Raw genomic sequence first — 21,294 nt, forward strand, 5'->3', positions numbered from 1 at the left:
AACATACGTCCTTGTAGTGCATATGAATTAAGGAAACAAAAAAAACATACGGGAACATGAATCCTCCACTCTCGGAGAAGTATCGAATAGAAGGATCGCACGCGCGATCGCGAAGCAATCGAACGACACACGAAGTGAAACGAAGTGCCCCTGGCCTGGCCTGGCGCTGTCCAGTTTTTGGCCGGGAGGGGCGGCGAGATCACAGACAAGAAATGGCATTCCGTCGCCGTTCGTTTTCGATCATTCTTGTACATCCGGCCCGGGCACATCCGGAGCTCTCACTGTGTGTGTATGTTTGTATGGCACCTGTGAATGTTAATTATTTCGATGTTTCACAAACATTTTAAAGCGTTGTGTATTTTTCGATGTACAACACACAAAAGGCGGCCATTTCACGGCGGTTTTCCATCTCAATGTCGTCTTACCGCGTCGTCAACAGCTGGTGCACCGATCAAAATCCGATCACTACAGCAGCAGCACCATTACTCCTCGTGCAAAGACGGGATGCTCTATATCAAAATATGATTAAATCAGTAGTAAACGTTAACACACACGCCACAGAGGTCATATTGAGATGCAGTACAGATATATTTTCAATCATTAAGCCTCGAGGACGAGAGAGTAGTTAGGTACCGCGATAGGTGGGCGCGATCCGGCGCAAACCGGCAAAATCAACACATCAAACGTTTCAAAACTGTGTGGCACCTTAAAATCAAAGTTTACTGTCTACTAGCTGTCTCTTAATGGCCGATGTTACGATGTTGAAACGCCCTCAGAGAAGGGCTGAGAAACCTTTTTGATAACGAATCAACAGTAACGGCGCACCACGAATAACCATTTTCCGGTGTACAAAACCAATTCCCGTTGACGAAGCCATTGGCGTAGCAGAAAGAGCTCGGATCTTCCAGCCGCCCCATTTTAGTGATAGAAGAAAGTGTGTTTGTGTAATCCGATTCCGACATTTAACTACAGCTCTCTCTCCCCGTTTTTGCATTTATTGAAACTAGAAGATTTAATAAACATAAACGGACACACACTGTAACTTCTGCGACAAGGGCACAGCGCACGTCGGACAATCCGAAACGAGCCGGTTGATCGGTTGACTAAAAAACGGGGGCCGAAGTGTTGTTTAAAGTGTTACGCTTTTTATTACTGTCTCCTCGTTGGAATTGCTATTATGTTTCACCTAATGCTGTTTGTTTTGTATATAGTGTAGTTATGGTTGTATTCGATACGCATTGTTGTTGAACACTTCTCCTCGAAACGCTCGGTAATATCGACTATACTAGCGGCGGCTGTAATGTAAGCAAAGTGTGTGACCAGGGGCCGCCAAGTCGTCACACCTCAGGCCAGCGCAATGCCAGCAAACGATGCCTCCAGGGTGCTCGTGTCCGTCGCTTCCATCCGGCTGCGAATGTGGGCCACGGTGTTTTGGTAGTGCATCTCGATTTGCTTCGTCTCTTCCGTCAGCTCCAGGTTCGGTAGTTCTTCGTTGATTTTCGTTATCAACTGCAACAAACGCCCGCGGAACCACATTAATGAGTGACTCGTCTGTGATCGCCCCATGAGCCCCTGAGCCCATACCTGATTGAGCATCGACACGGTGATCTGGGTGTTGCCCCGGGTGAAGTAGAACAGATAGTGGTTCAGCAGTTCCACGTACAGCTGCAGCTGCACCCCGACATCCAAGCATTGCGATGCAATTTTGGCCGCCTTCTTCAGGCACTCCAGCGTACGCTTCTCGTCGCGCAGCTCTTGGCCGTTTTGTCTGCAATGGGGAAAGTGGTCGGTCATCAGAAGCTACCCCCTTTGCCGAACGCCGGTGCGCTACATACTTTCCACTCCAGAACAGGCTGGCACACGTGACGACGGCCCGGCACTGGTCGGGCTTCTTCAGCAGCTTCGACGCCGCCAGCGCACAGCTCGTACGCAATGGTTCGGCATTTTCCTCCGAGAAGCACATCATCTGCTCGACGGTCGCGATGATCAGTGTGATCGCAGCAAACTGTGACTTGGAGTCCGATATTTCATCCTCGTACAGCGAGAAAGCCTGGCAAGAGGTCAATGTGCCACCCTATCAAACATGCGCTGATCAGATAGATCGGTGGAACTGAGCTTACCTGTGTCATGAAATCGTACGCCACGGCCTCGTGGTTGGTGTACGCAATCTGCCCGATACAGAGCGCCCCCTGCAGATAAAGCCGCAGCGCTAGCTCCGGCAGCTCCGACTTGGCCAGCACCGCGATCGTGCTGTGGCAGAACTGCAGTATCTTCTGGCACTTTTTGTCCCACATCTCGTCTTCGGCCGCGATCGATTTGTACTTGTACGCCAGCTGGTACGCCTGAAAGACGAGCGGCGGAAGCACGTACCGGATGCGCTGCTGCCCGCCGAGACCGAAGTGCTTCCGGGCGGAGGACAAAATTTTGTACTGCGTGTCGGGGTCGTCCGATCGCAGCAGGTGCACGAACCGGCCCACGATGCCCTGATCCTCGGCAAAGTCCTCCAGGTTGACGCGCTCCGTCGGCTGATCGTCCTGATCGCGAATCAGCGGTGCAATGATCGTCAGCACGCTGTCCACCTGCTCGGCCGTCGGTATGAGCGTTTCGTTCTCCAGTATGTTCATCACGATGTACAGCGCGATCGCTTTCCGGGACGTGTAGTCAAACTTTTCCAGTAGCGGCGTGAAAAACTTCAGCTGCAGTATCGTGATGATGTTGTTGTAAAAGTCCACGCACAGCCGCAACAACCGGGACAGTTCCTGGTTGACCGAGAGCGAGTGTGAAATGCTGCAAACGAAATGCGAGACTATTAAATCGGCCTTTCCGATGCGTGCCGTGCCTAACAACCTACCTTGACATATTGAGCCGATCGAGTATCTGTGCCGTGGTTTCCAGCACCTTGTCCACGTAGTCCACCCGGTCGGGGTACACTTTCTGCGCCAGGCTGATGAGGGCCACTTGCAACGAAACGGTGTCCTCCAGCGGCAGGTCTTTGCGCATTTGCACAATGTTGGCGATCTGCGTGCTAAACACCTCGAATAGTTGCACCTCCAGCGGGATGGCCGAAATCACCTCGGTCCCGGTCGACGTCTGCGTGACCTTGCCGTTGCGCTGATTGTACAGCGCCAGCCGGTCAATGAGCGAGATGATGATGTTCTTCACGTTCACTCCCGCCTGCAGCTGGGCGCACGATTTCAGGAATGGATCGAGCGTTTGCAGATGGAACTCGTCCGGGAACACCTGGATGATGCACTCCATCAGGTACTCCTGGGCGATCGCATCCCGGCAGCTGACCACCTGCTCGAGGATGCCGGGCAAAATGAGCCGCTGGTAGACGTCGAGAGTGGCCGACTCGAGCTGCGACAGGCGCACCAGGTTCGTCCCAACCAATATCTTCAGCTCCTCGCGCTCCTTCTCTCGCCGGGCCCGTTCACTCGAGTGTCCCTGGTGCTGGATGCGGACCCACAGTTTGTTCATTTCGGCAAAGTTGGTCAGCACAAAGTCGATCGCATCGATCACGGTGCCCTCGTTCTCGTCGCCCATCACCACCTGCTGCTGCTGCTGCTGCACGGTCGTGTCGGGCAGAATGTTGCGGGTGCACTGTAGCAAGTAGTTGCGCAGGAAGAGGCCCCTCAGCGGGTGCTGCACACCGCGGCACATTTCGACCAAATCCTTCAGTATGCTGCGCTTCAACGAACCGTTCGTTTTGATGTACACCAGCCCGACGGTGATCAGCAGATAGAGCCGCGGCACGATATTGCCCGCGTACTGCACGTGCTCGTACAGATCCGGCACCTTGCGCCCCTTCTGGAACTCGTCCAGCAGGTAGTGCTCGAAGTGGCGCAGCTCGTCCGTAATGGCCATGTATAGCTCGTAGTAGCTCTTGGGGGAGAGCAGCGAGGTACGGAGCTCTCCCAGCATCGTCGAGGCGCACCGCATGGCCTCCATCAGCCGTTCCTTGTCCAGAAACCGCTTCATCTGGAAGGCCTGCGTGCGCACCACGGTGACCGCCTCCGACAGCAGCTTATCCTGCTCGTCCACGGAGTTTATCGGTGTTTGGGGCTGTGGGCGAAAAGTGTCAACAAAAAGAGCGGAATTATTAAAAACAGATTCGCACCACCGGAACCAGGAACCGGGAACGCCACGCGTGTAACCTGAACCAGCGGGCGCCGGTACAGCGCAGAATTGTCCAAATTGGCCGAATTCCAAAGATACATGGCGGTGTCCGGTGTGACAATTATTTCGGCAACCGGCTGCTGCTTCGTGACAGGCCACAGTAATCGCACGCATTAATCAAGAGCCCCCGAATGGTCCCATGCCACAAACACATCACAACGAGTGTGCATCGAAGTCGCCTTCGTTCTTATTAACGCCTCTCTCGCTCAGCACTTACCATTATCTTTTCCGTGGGGCTCTGTGTGTCGGTGGTGTATCGATATCAATGCCTGCTGCGCCCCCGCCGTGTTTCGTAGTGAGACGAACCTTTCCTACTGTCAGACGACGCAGCCGTGCAATAGGTTGCCACACAGTCGACGCGAATCAATCGCGCACAGTCCGATTGCGGTAATTAGTGCTGGCTGGTGCCGCGGAGATCGGCGGTGGGAAACTTAACTGATAAAAGATACGATCGCAAAAAATACACTCCCTTCGGTGAAGGATTAGAGCTGCTTATTTCACTCTGACATTCTGTGCGGTGCGGCACATTGGTGTGCGTGAAACAATGGTAGAATGTTTGCATCCGCCTGACAGTTGTTTGACAGCTTGCATAATTGTTCAGCGCCAGGTTACACTGAATAGCAAAATTTGAAAAAACCGTTAGCGTTTCGCGATCAATCGCGCGATTCGGTTCAAATGTTAGCCAGAAAAATGGCTATCTCATTACACTCCACTACATATTTATTTTATCCGATAGGGCGCCAATCTTGCAGAGCTATGTGTATACGCAGTAAACATGACTATCAAGATAATGGCACAAAAAGTTGAAGAAACTAAAACAAAAAGTCATAATTTAAATCGCTGGTTTAATTCCATTTATTATATAATCATCGTTATTACATAGGTATAGTGAATAAATGACAATTAATATCATTAAATATAGACAATATTTTGGAAAACTTAAAAAACAAACAGCATAATCCTAACGAGTGGCACAGAAAGATGGGCCAAAGTGTGAAGACAGTGTAACAGATTCGTGTGTTTGTGTTTGCGTGTGTTTGTGTACGTGTGTGTGTGGTTGACAAAAACATGATCTCGTTACGTTATCCTTTTTGGCACATTTTTGCCGATAAAGAGAGAAAGAGAGAGGGATCCATTGGTTTCGCAAAAAAGGATCCGATCCGATTAATGAGAATTTACTCAAAAAAATTGATATAAACGAAAGATCAATGTTAAATATAGCAAAAAAAAGCTCTCCCATCTAAAATGTCACCCGTCGATATGTGGGGACCGTGGAACTGCCTATACAGTTAGTTATGCTACACAAAAACAATAGATGACGTTTTCATAAAACATTAACAATTTGTTTGTTTCCTTTTTTCTTTTCGTACAATGAACACCATCGAAAGCAGTTTTGGTTAAGTGCAGGGCAGGAGTGTGTTTTTAGCGCTGGATAGCTTTAAGTTTTCTCGCTGCGGCCTTTCGAAAAGCTAGTCGCTTTGGCTTGCAATTTTGTCTTCTATCTCAACCCATTTCTTCGAAATGTAATCCTAAAAGGGGTCCAAGCATGGAAAAACTATCTGGTTTTGCTCTTTCCATTACTCGTCGGTCGTCGTTTCGCGCCCATCGTACCATCGTCGTCCTTTAATACTGCGTGCAGCTTCACAGCTAGTATAACGGGGGAAAAAAGGGGAAAAATCGGGATATCGGGTACCAAACAACCGGGGGCCGGATTCGGGTGTCCGGGCATGCGAGTTGTCTGAGAAATTTGTGGGACACGGGGAACTTTTTTTCGTTTGCGGCAGCCCCTAGTTTAGCCACTTCGGTACGACGGATAGTTGCGCTGACGGGACGGATGCGGTTCGTAGCCCGTGCTGACGATCATTTCCTGCAGTCCACCCACCTTGCGTACCGTCTGGACGTGCTCGTGAACGTAGGGGTTCGAGGCAAGAACGTAGCTCTCAATGTCGCACTCGTTGACACCGCGCAAGATGCGGAACCGGCCATTCTCTCCCCACCAGGTTCCCCACGAGTTAATAGCAATCTGAAATCGGTACAGATACGATCAGGATTGCGGTCCGAGCGCGAGCACGTAAAACACGTCCTTACCCAATACTTCACCACCTCGTATCCGACGCGATCCTCGCCCCAACCAATGAGCCGCACCGAGTGATACGCCGACCGTTCCTCGGCCGGTGTGGCGGCCACCGAATGGCGGTAGACGCCACTCTTGTAGGAGAAGAAATCTCGATAAACTCGCAGGATGGCTGTTCAGGGAGGGCAAAAATGTTAGACCCAAAGGTGACAAAGCTGGCGGGAAACATCGGCCACTTACCCTGTACGGTGCCACGTTCCTTGATTTCGGTCATGATGTCGGTCTCGTTGTTCAGACTATACGCTGGGCCCATTCGGTACAAGGCGGTGCGGTTCACGTGGATCGGCAGCTCACATAGCGCGCTGACGAGCGTATCGTCCGGTTGGATTTTGCACTTGTTCTTGGCGGCCACATAAGGGTAGCATTCTTCGTTCACCACTCTGTCGGGCGGATGTTTGGAAAATTGTGTCAAACCTTCATCATACGTGAAGTAAGGGGCTTGACTTACCCCATTTTACGCAGGTACTGCCAGGCCGAGTCCAGGTGGCCACCGTTGCATCCTTGGTGATGCCGTCCGCAGGCCAGCATCTGCTGCGGGGCCAACTGGACCAGTTCGCGGCCCTTCGAGAGTATAGCGAACCGATCGGATGCCACGGCTGCCGTCGAGAATGCCCAGGAAGAGCCACACCAGCCTAAAGTGATGAGTGTGTAATTGGAAACGTTTAAAGCGTCTGTGGATGCGTCCCGTTGTTCAGCCTCCGGCCGAAAGTACCTTGGTCACGCGCTCCATTGATGAGCGCTGGCCAGTGTTCGCTGGCATCGAACTGACTCGGCAGAGGGCCACCCTTGTTGCTCAACCGTTTCATAGACTTCACCAGGAACTTTGGCTGGAACGTGCCCAGGCGAAGCACCTGGCCGTCGTCGTACGTTCGGCCCCACCACTCGCTGTAGTTGCCCGCCTTCCAGCCCACCGTGCGTTCAAGGTGGTGCAGTTGTCGCAGCAGATCGTCATCCACCAGGCACACATGATTCGTGCACGTTACCGTTCCGTCCTGATTACATTTACTGAATCAAAGAGAGAGCCACAGGGAATGTGTTTTCGGCGGTCAAACTATCTGGGAACGTTGCCACCATACCAGGTGTTGCAGTTGTCCACTACGGGCGTATCGTAGGGTGTGAAGTAGTGCTTCTTGTGCAGACACGAGGGTCTGTTTTCGGGCGGCTGGAATCCTAGGCACACTTCTTCGTAGTCCGGGCAGCAGTCACCATGTTCGCCCCTATCACAAAACTGGTCACAGTAGCAGAGTGTAGCTGAAAGAAGCCATTTTCAGAGTGGTGGTCGCGGTCGTCTACCAATCATAAGTAACAGTGCGGGAACTTACTCGAAATGGGCTGTGAGCAACCATCCTGACGATCCCGGCAGCAGCTATCGTACTTCCGCGCCGCACAATATGGTCCCGGGAAGTCGGCACGGAATCGACTCGCTTGCGGGGCCGCTAGCGCCACCAGCATGAGAAAGGGCACTACCGACAGCATCTTACCAGTGCCGGGTGACCACTGCGAATACAACGGTAACGCACTTTCGATTAAACCCCTACATTTGCTGCGATCGCTCCTCATACAAAGCCACTATGGCAAGGTTACAAAAAATGTTTCCACCTCGCGTTAATCGTGTATCGTCCACCCGCGGGTCGTCGCAACACTTACCACCGAACACCGACCTGAAAACGGTATTTTGGGATTTTCCCCAAAAAGCGCTCTTCAAACAATACGCTGGAATAAATTAAACAACCATCGCCCTCCATCGGGTACAGTGACAAGATCCAAGTTCACATTGAGAAGTTTCAGCAACTTGTTGAAACAATGCGTGCATTTGTTCTGGCCCCGAAATCGAGCGACCGGCCGGTTGTCGACAGGTAAGTGACGACGATTCACAAACTCTCCGAGGAGTTTGTGGCGCTCAACGTAAATATAAGAGTGGAACGCAGCAACAATTTTGGCGCGTGCTGAAAGTGTGCTTTCTCAACAGCTTAAAAAAGCGTGTGTTTGACGCGCCATCGCTCGGGCGGGAGATGTGCGCTGATGGGCCATCTCGTTCAGAAGTGTGTCTTATGTCAAGATGTCTCCTGGAGGTTAATGCACTTCAATCCAACGGGCGGGCGGAACACTAAACGTTGTGCCAAAATGGCGGTGAGTCACACGATCTAGTCATCACATGCAGAAAGACAACCGAAGAATTCTAACTCCTATGTAGAGCACTGTTGGAACTTCAAGATGGACTCGATCTTAATGGGCGCTCATGTGGATCTTATTTTGCCAACCTCAGGTCCAGGTTTGTTTCTCCGTTTCTTAGACACTCACAGCTAGTGGTGATTCACACTAATCAGTGTGAGCCGATGAGGCGAGGGTTTAGCAACCGGAATTTGAAGTCCCCGTTTGCATCCGGCAAAGGACTGGGGACTGAGCGAAAACAAATGGAATGCCAAAGAAACGGCACAAAGCAGCAACAGCGGAAAAAAAATGGCGGCAGTAGTGGCTCAATTTAACACCGGTGAGTTCATAAATGGACGGGATAAAAATAAACATCGCAGTCATGCAGTCGAGTGGCTTGTTGCGGTGGTGGTGGCGGCTGCGGCGGGCCAACCAACACCGTCATCCACCTTACCGTCACCGCCTGTGCAGCCCGCCACGGTGCCAGAAACGACTCAGGTGTGCGACAGAGGCTGCTGCTGATTAGAGTGTGCCCACTTTCGGCCGGTCGCCGGCACCACCAGTAGCCAGGGTGCGGACACTTCAGGGGCCCATTGGCATTGACATTGACAGACACACAATATGCCGGTCGACTCGACCGCGCGTAGTAGTCCCTGCCCTGTGGACAACAAAACGACCACACGGACGACGGAAGCTACGCACTTCGAAAGCGTTGCTGCTTTCAAGTGTCAAATTTGGCCAAAAATTGTGTAAATACCGATACCGTGTTTACCGTGCCGTTGGTGCATCGTAGCGGGCGCAGCGTGTTTTTTGGCAACAATAGACTGCAGTTTGCATTCCACCCGGCCCGGCACCACCACAGACACCACTTACGGCGGCTACTGGCCCCCCTACGGGTGCAATGTGCGAAATGTAACAAAGTCCTGCTAAGTGCCAAGTGGTAACAAATAGTACTAACGCTCGCACACATAGCCATCGCCTGCTGTGCGTCGCCAAATATTTGGTTGTATTTGTTCTCGGCAAACGATCCGACGTGATTACAACCGGTCCATGTTTGAAAAGCAATAGAAGAAAAAGGTTTGCATAATTTGTGTCAATGTGAAAGCACTATGATATTATGATTATGAATAATAATGGCGGTTTAATTTTAGGATCTTCAACGGGCATCACCATCTGGCGGCCACGGCTTCCTATGATCGACGCGCGCGATACCAACGACCCACTGCCCACAGCACACTGCGTTTCGGGTGCGATTTATTGCACAACTCATCACCTCCTCGCTCTCCACACATGCACCGATGTCCATCACGGGACACGTGTCGGGGCGGAAAGCTGAAACAAAACGTTCTATTTTTTCCCAAAAACAAACACCCACCGCACACACCATGCACGAGATGCAACCGAGAACCGCGACGACGACGACGCCGCAAAGTCTTCGCGCCAAGAGCAGCCACACACGCGAGAGTACGAAGCCGTTGCCGGCTGTTTCCAAACTGACAAACACGGCGATGAAGATGTCTCTGAGAACGGCTTCGGCCACCGCGGCCAATGATGCAACACCTTATCACACACAATCTCTGCAGCGCTCACTTCGGTGGGCCCTTCCCGCTAAGCATGTGTCGCTATAATTTATCTACACCGACCGCAGCAGCAGCATCCAGAGTGTGGCCACAGCCACAGTTTCTGGGCCGATGGGCGTATGCACAATGCCATCGCGCGCGCTGCCACTGCGCCGGGCGCCTCTCAGCACAGCTGACATTGGACCAATAATTATTCTAATCTCTTCATTATCCTCATTCTGGTTTGGCCCCGGAATCGTAGTCGGAACAATAAATTGGGGCGGCAAACATCGCGATACTTTACACTCTGCCTAATGCAGGAATCCTTCAGCACCGATTAGCCTAATGAAGTGGCGCTCGCTAAGATAGAGATATCGTAGCCACAACGTCGTAGTAGTAATCAGTCAAACCGCTGCTATATGTTATTTTGCGTAAGCGACAAAGCCACCGGACCGGACCATCAGTCGTTAATTGATCGCATTCAAGTTTTTGGGACGCGTACTCGGAGGTCGTTCGCATCCGGAACCAGTTGTGGAACCAGGTAGTGCGATTCATCTGGCCACGAATTGTGCCAACGTACTGCTATTAGTAGAACAAAAAGAACCACCTACTCCAAACCCCATCCTCTACCCTGCGGCGCCCAAGACAATGTAGGAAGTCCAAGTCATGCAGCGCGCGCTCGGATGCAGTTGCCAGGCGCCCGTGCGCCCGGCGTGCACGGAACTATTTTAGTAACCCGAAGAAAAGCAGAAGAAAAAAATGGAACATATGTTGCTGTGTTTTCGGGGCCCTCGGTAACTCAATACTCTGCCCGCGCGGCCAGCGTCCAGCGTGGGTCCGGTGCACCCAAGGTTTAATGGATATGTGCAATAAATAACGCAATACTATCGACCGACGGAGGACCCCGACACCGGCGGCAAGGGCCTATATTTAGTGGTGCATTCAGCACCATCACATTTATCAGTCCTTGGTCGTGTTCTCGTATTTCTCGTATCGAAAAGAAAGTGCCGGGCCGCCCGGCCGGATGACCAAGGATAATGTTTGGCTGAAATATCAAGGACCGAAACCACGACCGTTAATGTGGGTGACATTTGGAGCCGTCGCACGCCGCAATAAAGGTACTTGAACTTCCGCCCGCCGCTGTCTGTTTAACGACCGGCGGCGAGCTGACCGTATCGGTCCGGCCCGGGTATTTATGTTTTTTATGTGACACCAAACAGGGTGCGATACACACAGGTCGCGTGGCTCTCGTGTCGCCAAATATTTGCCCCCGCTTGCCCTTATCTGAAGTGCACCGTCCGACGGGTTGAGTGGCGGCTAGAGTACGAAACACGTGCTAAGGGGCCATAGGCTATCGACGGGTGAATCACAACATCCCTCTTGGTACTCCAGTAACGCGCTGGAATGCCGCGGGTGTGTGCCGGTGTTTACTTTGTGGTCTGTTTCCGCGATAAGAGCTGTGCGAAATCAGCTGGAGCGAACGATGGTGTGGTAAGGTATTTATTCACGGTCGCGTGACCAGCGCAGCCCCTGCGCCCTCCATAACAATTCTTCAGGGCTACTACTGCGACGGTGGTGCCCTAGTGGTGGCGACCTTCTCGCACTCAATTGTTGGCAATTGCGATCGCCTTGCCGATCGCGATCTGCGTGATCTTTGACGCTACCACATTGTTGTGCCGCGCGGTCAGCTGGCCTGCCAGCTGACGACCGATCTGGCAACCCGGGAGTGAAAGAGTTACAGGAGTTGGAGAGGTTACACTCGGTGGAAGAAATTGGCTCGAGTAGTGTGACCTACCCCCGTTCTCTGGCAAGCACGCGCCTCGACGCGCCAGCTGATGTAGAGCGATCCTCTAGTCCCGTGTGCGGAGGGAAGAACGGCCGACGGAACCCCTCGTTGTTGTTGGCCGCCGCCAGGAGGTAAATAAAACACTCCAACACACACAAACCAGGGACGGTGCCCGTGGTGGCGGCGGCGGCGATGGATGGATGAGTAGTATAGAATGTGAAGTATTTTAATTGATGGCAGATACAAATGGCCGTTTTGCCGCGCTGTGCCTCGCCTAGGGACCACCAGCAACCCCCGAGGCCCAGCTGGGTGCCAAACGGCGGGCGACGTAGATTTGAATAACGCGAAAGGCGGCCAGAGACACACAACGTCGAATACTCTGTTACTCACCAGCCCACCAGGTCGGACTGTCGTCACCCGCGCCCTCTTCGGGGGATGCTACCTATAATTGAGGCTGATGATTTCATTTCACATGCAAAATTCCGTAGCCGTGGTTCCGTGCTCAAGAGAATGGTTCCGATGCTTCTCGTGATCTTCATTGTGAATGGGGCGAGTGACGTGATCGTCGTACGATAATAGACCGGCCAGGACCCCTCCCCGGGGTAAGGCACACGGCACAAGAGAGGAGATGGTCTATTACGGGAAAATAACTCCGCATTACCCGAAAAGCCATAAAACGCGTGAACAATCCGCGGGTCCACCGGGACGGAGGCGCGCGGGGTGTTTTCACCAGGACCGAGGTACCGAAGATCCGAAAGATGGATGACCACCGCGGATCCCCGTCGCCACCGCCGTACCAAAATATTTACCTTTTTGCGCAGAAGAGTAAACAAATGGATTGGCGCCGGAAGGTCGGCGAGCGGGCGAGCACCCTCAGGTGGAGAAGGTGATCGGATCCAAAAATTCATCACAACCCACACGGTGCGGCTCGGAGCGGCTCACGGGCGGCATTACTTTTGCAAACACCACTAACCGTCGTTTTCTTGTGTTTTTCTTTTAGACTTTTGTGCAGCAACCGTCGGCGCATTCGGGAACAAGCCGCTGAATGTCGCTAGGCACCATCGTCAGCCAGCTAACGAACCAACAGGGAGAGCAGCCCGGATTAGGACCGCGTGCTCGCGCTGGCGCCATGCTGGTGCCGCTCTCCGGTCGTCAAATTAATCAGCCAGCCATTACCACGGGGTAGTACCCTCCACCGGCACCGCTTGCAACGCTAGAGAAAGCGTCCGAAAAGGATGCCTTCGGGCGCGGGCGCACAGTGAAAGTGCAGCATGCAAATAGCGCCAGGCGCACCAGGCGCAACACACGACACACGACTGCGCCTGGTGGTGGTTATGGCTTTGCGGTCTCGTCACGGGACGTCACGACCCTCGTAGCTTACCCCTTAGCGTGTTATGCGTGGCGGGGAGGGCGAGCAATAGATGGTTGGACCGCACGCGTATCGAATAGCCGGCCTGCGGTGAAACCCGAAAGAACTCGCCGGAGTGATCGCGAGGAACTCGTTTTGTGCTGGAGTACACCCTCTGGGAAGAAGAAGGAGTACAAAACTTTGCCAACGTAATGGGAAGGCTCACGACCCGCAGCTTGCCTTCGCTGGCTTCGGCTTCGTCACAGTGTGTGCCGGATCGGATATGCCGAGAGCCTGTGGCTCTCTCTCGCTGCACTACACGGGTCTATTCTTATTTTTGCGCTAGATTTTGATAACAGCCGGCCACTACCGGCGCCGTAATCACTAGCCTGCCAAGCGATCGAACCACTCGATCGATCCGTGGAGCTAAAGCTAACAACACCCCGTTGATAATTGATCATAAACCCGGTCCGCGCGCGCGCGCTATCGAACAAGTGATTGTTGGGGGAATCTGCTACGGTTGGCCTTTCGATCGATTCGATTGGGCTCTCCTAAGGAGCAGCCCTGCCCTGATTGAGCCCTGTGGTGATTTGTTGCCAAAACGTGAACGGCCCCAGTACGGCGGGATGACTTATGATAGGCTGTGGACCGAGGCGGACCGTCTTCGTGGGACACACAGAGGGGCCGCACGACAGTGAGCGAGTGGCCAGTGAGGCTGTTAAGTGATTTATGAACCTCTACAATTGAACCGATGAGAGTCGATGCGCGTGCTCTCGATTTCACCCGATTCCTGGGCCTACCATTGTCCGTTTCCCTGCCCCGCTATTTATCTTTTCGATGGTGTATGTTTCGAGTACCAGCTCCTCCGATCTGGTTCTGGCCCTAGAGCTGGACATCCGGCGCCGACGATACGCCGATTAATTGAGAAATCGAAATGTGGTTTTGCAGAGATTCCCACAACACGGCACGGGTCGCCGGTCGGGCGTACTCCGGGCTTGAGTGCGCCCATGTGGCGCACTGCCGGTCGGCGATACTTTGACCAACGCCATAAGTTAACCTAAGTTAACGCCATAACCTTGCGCCCACCTTGCGCAGAAAAACGCCAAAAATTTTCGAAATTGAATCAGGCCAGACTATAATACATCATCGGGCGCGGCCAACGGACAGGTTCCGTTGCGGTCGCGGTCCGGCCCGGCCCGGAGGCCAACACCGCCACGGTTCTCTTGGGGAGCAAGATTTTGATCAGGAAGTCATAAATATTCCGCCCCCCACCATTAGGAGTCGGCACTGCTACGAGGTCGCGAAGAAGAAGGTTCCCGTGGGACCCGGGCGGAGACTTGTACGCGGCGTGGGGTGAAGGGGTGAAAATAGAAAGTTTTTGCAACAACAACCAACGGCGAGCGGAGCAATAGAACGTTCGCCCGCTCCCGCCCCCGTGTGGGGCGTTATGGAGGCGTATTGCATGCGCTGTCCCGCGGACCGTGTCCGGTGTAGGTGAACTCCCAGTGTCCGGGGCCCCGTACCATTTATTTTTAAAACCACTAGCTGATGGCCACTAGATGGGCAAAACAAAAACGGCCAAACATTGTTTGCAGCCTTGGGAATTGAAGCAATTGGCCCGAATTGGCCCGTGGCGCCTCGCTTTACTGCTGCTGCCGGACCACCGCCAGAAACTCGGCACCCACCCAAAGAGCTAGAGAAGAAGGTGTTTAGCAGCAGGTCGGTCGGGTCCGGTCCGGGTCGATCGAACCCGGTCAGTTTTTGTGTGATCCCGGGCCATTCGAATCAATTGCGCCAGCATTGATGTGATCGTTTGCCGCTCAAAATTTGCACACTCATGGCACACACGCTCATGTTGTCAAGTGTCCCCGCATAAAGCTCCATAAAACACTGATAAAAGCACCCGCTTTGGTCGTAACGGTTATTGGCGTCGATGGCTCGCTGTCAGTTCCGCAAACCGTCGGCCGGCCAGATAGCTTACGTTCAACGAGGATCGGTTATTCAACACCAACCGTTTGGCTATCTCCAGAGCGTCCGGAAGGAGATCGCTCGGATCGACACGGATCCATTAATCCGTTTTTGGGCGGAGGACTTCAGAAGCACGATCCGAGCCGTCGTTTTAAGGCAGCCGTGGGCCTTGCCGTCGCCAAACGAAAGGAAACGATCAATTATCGTGTCGCAGCGTTTTGCGTTTTGGCACCGCGGGACACCGCGCGGTCGCGTCGAGAATGGTTCCTGGAGCCTGGAGCAGTAGCAGTGGTACCCTTATTTGTGCGTCTATTAACAACCGTATTGACACATAATCAAGGCACTTCAAAAAGAGTTCGCGCTTCTTCGAGCGTTCCTTTGCGTCCGATCTTTGACACTCCGCCGGGGGTCGAGTCGTCAGCTTGTTTATCTTTAATTACGAGACCCCGGCCGCCGCCGGCGGGGGTTATTTTCTGTGTGCATTAGATTAGAGTCCGAAAACGACGGTGCCGAAAATAGTGCCTTCCAGTCGGGCGATGGCCATCTTTAGCAGCGAAGTGTCTCTAAGACAAATCGCTATATTCTAATTCGCTGTGAGTCACCGCTATGGCTGGCGTACACAGGACACACCTTTCTGCTGGACGGAAGGCGATTGGTAGCCCTGGCATTACGTACGTAAATTACCTAATCGTGCGCGTCGCGCGTGCGCTCGTAAAATGACTCCATGCGGTTGCTATTTGTCAGGGGGCTCACGGACACTCCGTTCCTTGCTAGGCCGAAGGCTGCTGCTGGTGGCGCCTATGATAATAAATCAATTAGGCCAATGAACCAGGTGGTGGTGAGCCGTTGTCACGCTAAAATCTAGCCACGGTCGGAAGCGACGATCGGATTCAATGTCATCGGGAAAGATTAAGGGGCGAAGAATGTGGCTCTGACGTGATCGTAAATCATAAGGCCCTCAATCTCCCGGGCGGGCCGGAGATGATTTATACCCCCCGAGAGAGAGCCGCCAGGCGAGGCCGCGAGGAGCCTCTGTGCAGGCTCCCACACTAATTGATGGGGCTTAGAAGCGGACGACACCCGGGGACGAAGCGACCCTACCCTCGGTGTCGGGCTTTCGGGTGATGAATGGGCGTCCGACTGACGACCGATGGCCGATGGACGGCGAGAAAACAATTGGCTCGAACAACGGCGGAACAACCAACGCACATTAATGCGCATCGATGCAAATTTTATGCTCTACCAATTCAGCCGAATACCGGCCAGCTGCACCCTCGGAGATCGCGCGTACGTGGCATTCCAAGAGATATGACATCATCATCGCCATCGCCGTCGAAAGTGGTGCAATCTAATCGGAATCTACCGACAACATGGTGTCGCGATCAACAAATTAAAAATTCATCGACGGCAGCGGGCAGCCCTCACAAGACCACCAGAATATACCATAAAGATCGAGAGCGAAAGAGAGAGAAAGCATTCTTATCATCATCGAGACATGCCAAAACATCGCCTAATCCTGAGTAACGCCCCAAAACGGCTCTGGCCGAGACGGAGTTTGTCGCGGATTATCTCCTGTCAGTTTGCTGTCCACAGAGCTGCTGTCGCTGACATTTAACTTATTCAAATATATTTTGCAAAAACCAGAAACCAGCGCCCGAGGGGAAGAGGCCCGGCGTAGCATCCGGTGGCCGCCGGCAGCCGATGTCCTTAATTTATGGACCTTCGAAGCAGCAGATCTGAAGGACTGAACATCATGACATCATGAGCCCAACTATTTGGCTTCCCTCCCCTCCCGCTATCTTTCCGCTCTCCGGGACACACAAGTTGGAAATCGAATTCATAAGCAATTGACATCAATCAAAACACCATCATCATCGGGAAAGGACGCACACGACGCACACGACGCACACGCCACTGGCCGCGTTGCTGTAGGTCCACAATTCGGATGACAAATTGGGAGAGGAAGCCACAGCCACTACACGGGTGCGCCGTGTGGCCCCCATCGGGGCCGTTATGACCCAATTTCCAATGATCTTCCATCACGCGCTATCAGCACCCGCGATAGCCACACACGGGCGTATCGATAGCTCTAGCGCCTACTACTACCGATGGGTGACCTTGAAATCGACGTCAAATACACGCAGCCCCCGAGAGACCCCTAATCGTGCGTGGTTCAGTGACACCACCCCTTTCTCCCCGGGGCCATAACGATTTATGAACGGGCCATTTTTCATGGCTACCCCCGCGGCGGCGGCGGTCCTCGTATCCCGGTGGTGTGGTAAAACTCAGCCACGGAGCCATTAAAAATTAACTTGTTGCCGTTTGCCATCGATAAACACACACATACCGACACAGACGGGTGCGGGCATGGCTTCCGCGGGCTTCGTCATCGAAGTCCATTGTGTGTGGGGCCTGGGGAAGGCGGCTTAATGTGAAATACTTGTACACAGCATTCTGTTCTTCTTTTTAAGGAATAAAATGCCACGCCATTCGACATCCAAACCCTCCACCACCTTTAGCGCGATCCTGCGGAGAACGATGCGATCCTTAGCGATGACGGAACGGTCGGTCGGCAAGGGCGATCGCGGCCAGCCTGTTTTCGGAATTCAGATCCTGCCCACAAAGGCCCACCCGGTGGTGTGTCTGGCGCGTCTTTGAGGTTATGCAACCGCGGACAGGCGCGGGCGCGCGAAACAATGTACCCGACTTTGGCCTCCCGAGTTTGCCGTGTGTGTGTGTGACTTTGCAATGATCGTAATGGGACGAGGTTGAATTATAGGTTGTCCAACGGGACGGTTTTTGTGCGCATTCCAGCCGATACCCTAGCAGCGGGGCTTTTGCCCCTGTGATATGGTATGCAAATTAAATGTAACATTTATGCGTCAATCTCTATCCCGACGCCCGGGATTGGTGACGGATTCATAGAGTTCAATGCCAGAACGCAGCGGGAATATCTAATACCGGGTGCGGGTTCAACAACAACAGCGCAACAACAAGATTGGATCCACACGTCAGCGCAGATTTCTGGATTACTGACTAATGCAAAACTTGCCTCGAAAGGCACGATCGCGAGTGACGAAGTGTAGAAGGTCGGATCCATGGAAACGAACGCGAATTTTACGATTTCCCAGGAACCCGCGCCTAATGTGCTAAAATGAGGCACGAACGCGGGCACGAAGTTTTAAGAAGCGAGTTGATTAATCAGCGAGCGCCGTATCAATGTTCCAAGAAACCCCACTTCAGAGCGGTCGAATTATTCGTCATCACCTCCGGAGAGTAGTAGTTCGTTCCCGGAACGCCCCAACACTTTTGCTGTGGCCATAGGAGTGTTCTGCAGGGGGTCACACCCGCAGATAACAATCAAAGCGGGTGCTCCGGATTGGAATTCCGTTTAGAATTGGAATGCATCAGCTGGGGCACCCACTCGGCGGGGCACAAGTCGCACGCCCTGCTCAATCCCGGCCATTGTGTGCACCAATAATTGATCTGTCTTATCTTTGCTGTCGCCCGGTTTTAGACACACGTCGATAGCACCTCGGACACCCCAGCACCCTTGGTCAGCCGGCTCATTGATAACGCTGGGAATGAGGAAGTCGAGTAGGCAAATGGCATTTGGAGGATTACCACATCCCCGGCCGGCCGGTTCTCTGGAACCACGCTCCACAAGGACACGGGTGTGCGTGATTGGACTAGCTTCCCAGCGTGACATCAGGGAGCGCGAGATGACTCATGCCGCTTGCTTGGAGGACAATGCGCAGTGGCTCGGTATTGAAAACCCAGCACAAGAAGCGACACCGTAGATGGTCAATTCACCGGTCAATGGATGAGCCAAATGGTCGTCGTCACAGCGAGTGGCAGTAAAAGTTTTATAGATTTTCATATCAAGCGCGACCGTGGCCGATGCCCGATGCAACTCGCCGATCTAAAAGACTCGAGTTTTTGTTCCCGATGGTTTCTTCTCCACGCTCCTGTTGCTGCTGCGTTGTTTACGATGTTTGTGAGTGTTTGAGTTGCACATTCCAGTGAAGTCTGTCCCCCGGGGGATTACCTACATGATGATGATGATGATCGCGGCTGTGTGGTAGGCAAACATCTGCACCTCCACCGGATGAGACCGGGCTTCGGTGAGAGCGCCGAAGCGCAAGGTCTCGAATCTTGCCGCGCGTTATCTTATCGTACGCGCGGGCGCGTTCTGTCGTGCGTATCATGATTAAAATTTCATTTAGAAAAATTCATTCGTCCGCTCGCGAAGACGTTCGATTCAAGAGGAGGTACCCGTTTCCCGTTTCCAAGATCTGCATGTATCTTCTGGCAGTTATTGAATTGTGATCAAATGCTGATAACCCACAGCTCACAGCAGCCGGGAATCGCAATAACAAAAACACATCAAAATGCGTCATGCGTAGGACGACGACCGAAGTTGCGGTCGATTCGCGACACGAATAAAAAGGCACCACCAGCGAAGTGGCGCAAAGATGGCGCCCACGCGACACACATGCTCTCGAGGCGCGCGAATTGTCACCCGAAAATCGCAAACCGCGTGCGGTGCCAGCACTGGAAGAAAGCGGTCCCTTGCTTGAGCCATACATACGCATGCACAGTTCAGCCAGCCAGCATTCTCTTTTCAGATTCTGTGATCGAGCAGCAGCACCACCGGGGAGGGGTTCCGATTTCCGTTAAGAAACATAAAATATCGCGGAACTGTTGACCACAGCAGAAATGTGTGTGCGCCCCCCGTCGGCAGAAAATAAGGCGCAATGTCAAGCCCACCGTCCACCGGGCGTTCGACGGAGGCGAGCGTTAGTAAGTATTTTGCGCGAAAAGCATAGTCAGCTATTTCAATTTCTCTTCTTCTTTTTCTGCACTCTGTTTGGCCACACGGTTTGGTCCCAACCGCACTTGGGGACAGCCACGCGAGAACGCCACAATCCACAAACCCGCATTAGGTCCTAAAAGAGATTGCTAACCTCAACTAACCCGTCGCAGTCTATGGCAGCAGCAGCAGCAGCAACAGCAACGTAAGGCTTCCTTGCTCGTCCTCGGCGATGCACTTCTTCCTTGGCACTTGCGGTTCGACGCGGCCAATTTGGCAAACAACGGATTGTATCGATCGGGTCCAACGAAGCGGACCAACTGAGCTCGATTTGCTCAGCGCCAGCTGTTGATATCCCCGATTTTGCAGGAACGCGAAGCGCCTAATGGCGATCGGAGCTTTCCGGCCGCCCGAATGTGTCGCGCCGATACGCCAACACACCAGCGCACCCACACGCGCACCCCTTTCACGCGCGCACGGTGGAGCCTGCGCCGCGTTTCGTCAAACAACGGCGCACTATGGGGAAAAGGCGAAACGCGTTCTCACAGTTCTGAAATGGTAATGTACTTACAGTATTAGAAAGGTAATGGATCCTTCTTTCATGAAATAATTAAATGAAATAATCAAATGCTAGGTGCCAAATATCCAGAGAGAACAATTTAGAGGACATTCGGACAATGCATAGCAGTGACCCAAAAATTAGTTCATTGGCCGCGAAAGAACCATAAACTTAGTTTTCTTATTTATTTTATTTCTTGAACGTTATACTTGAACACGTGAATTACACATAAAATCTTGAATTTAATCAAAACACACGCAAAGAAAACAAAAACGTTGAAAAAACTCGTAATTCTTCCCAAAACACAATATGTTCTCATAGTGCACGCTTTTTTTTCGGCTCAGCTGCTTTAAAGCTTTTTGAGATGCTGTGCGGTTGCATACTTGCCGGGCGCAATCGACTGCCCGCACAACCGTCCGCCCGAATTTACATGTGCGATAATGAGCCATTTAGTTTAGCCTTTAGTTTATCGTGAAAACATTGCTAACCAAGCCAATCAAAGAATTTAGTGTTTAAAAACCACCTCACACCGATGTATTGAAGCAGCGCATTGGTTCTTTTCCCAACCGTAGCGTACTGTTTTATGAAAAAGGATTCTCGTCGATCCTACGACGCGGCCAGTGCGATTTACTGAAAGAACCGATCCTTTTACGAATCCGGCAACACAAAGCGCCGTTTGCGACCGGATTTCGTTGTGTGTTAATTCCGGTTTAGTTCCTCAAAGCCAAGTACTGAACCGGGCGGTATATACACGGTTTGACTTTAGCTCACCGATACCATTCACTCACTATGAGCTGTGT

General features: G+C 52.6%; 2 protein-coding genes across 5 annotated transcripts; both read right to left on the reverse strand.

Moving 5' to 3' along the window:
- Positions 1-624: 624 nt before the first annotated feature.
- On the reverse strand, positions 625-4,662 carry LOC128277650 (vacuolar protein sorting-associated protein 35). 2 transcript variants are annotated; one of them, XM_053016141.1, is made up of 6 exons: positions 4,394-4,662; positions 2,852-4,062; positions 2,121-2,787; positions 1,836-2,050; positions 1,585-1,768; positions 625-1,509 (listed from the first exon to the last, which is right to left on the reverse strand). In XM_053016141.1, the coding sequence occupies exons 1-6, from the start codon at positions 4,394-4,396 to the stop codon at positions 1,345-1,347; spliced, it is 2,445 nt and encodes an 814-aa protein (XP_052872101.1). In that variant the 5' UTR covers positions 4,397-4,662; the 3' UTR covers positions 625-1,344. The 2 variants fall into 2 exon arrangements, with proteins under 2 accessions (XP_052872101.1, XP_052872100.1); XM_053016140.1 differs by lacking the exon at positions 4,394-4,662 and adding an exon at positions 4,155-4,217.
- Positions 4,663-5,007: 345 nt separating this feature from the next.
- Positions 5,008-20,240, reverse strand: LOC128268579 (uncharacterized peptidase C1-like protein F26E4.3). 3 transcript variants are annotated; one of them, XM_053005707.1, is made up of 8 exons: positions 20,090-20,240; positions 7,633-7,807; positions 7,387-7,561; positions 7,023-7,315; positions 6,759-6,942; positions 6,491-6,690; positions 6,265-6,422; positions 5,008-6,199 (listed from the first exon to the last, which is right to left on the reverse strand). In XM_053005707.1, the coding sequence occupies exons 2-8, from the start codon at positions 7,784-7,786 to the stop codon at positions 5,969-5,971; spliced, it is 1,395 nt and encodes a 464-aa protein (XP_052861667.1). In that variant the 5' UTR covers positions 7,787-7,807; positions 20,090-20,240; the 3' UTR covers positions 5,008-5,968. The 3 variants fall into 3 exon arrangements, with proteins under 3 accessions (XP_052861667.1, XP_052861668.1, XP_052861666.1); XM_053005708.1 differs by having other exon boundaries at positions 20,100-20,238; XM_053005706.1 differs by lacking the exon at positions 20,090-20,240 and adding an exon at positions 9,837-9,944.
- Between the last annotated feature and the right edge of the window lie 1,054 nt (positions 20,241-21,294).

The sequence above is a fragment of the Anopheles cruzii genome, chromosome 2 (assembly GCF_943734635.1).
Source record: "Anopheles cruzii chromosome 2, idAnoCruzAS_RS32_06, whole genome shotgun sequence".
NCBI lineage: Eukaryota > Metazoa > Arthropoda > Insecta > Diptera > Culicidae > Anopheles > Anopheles cruzii.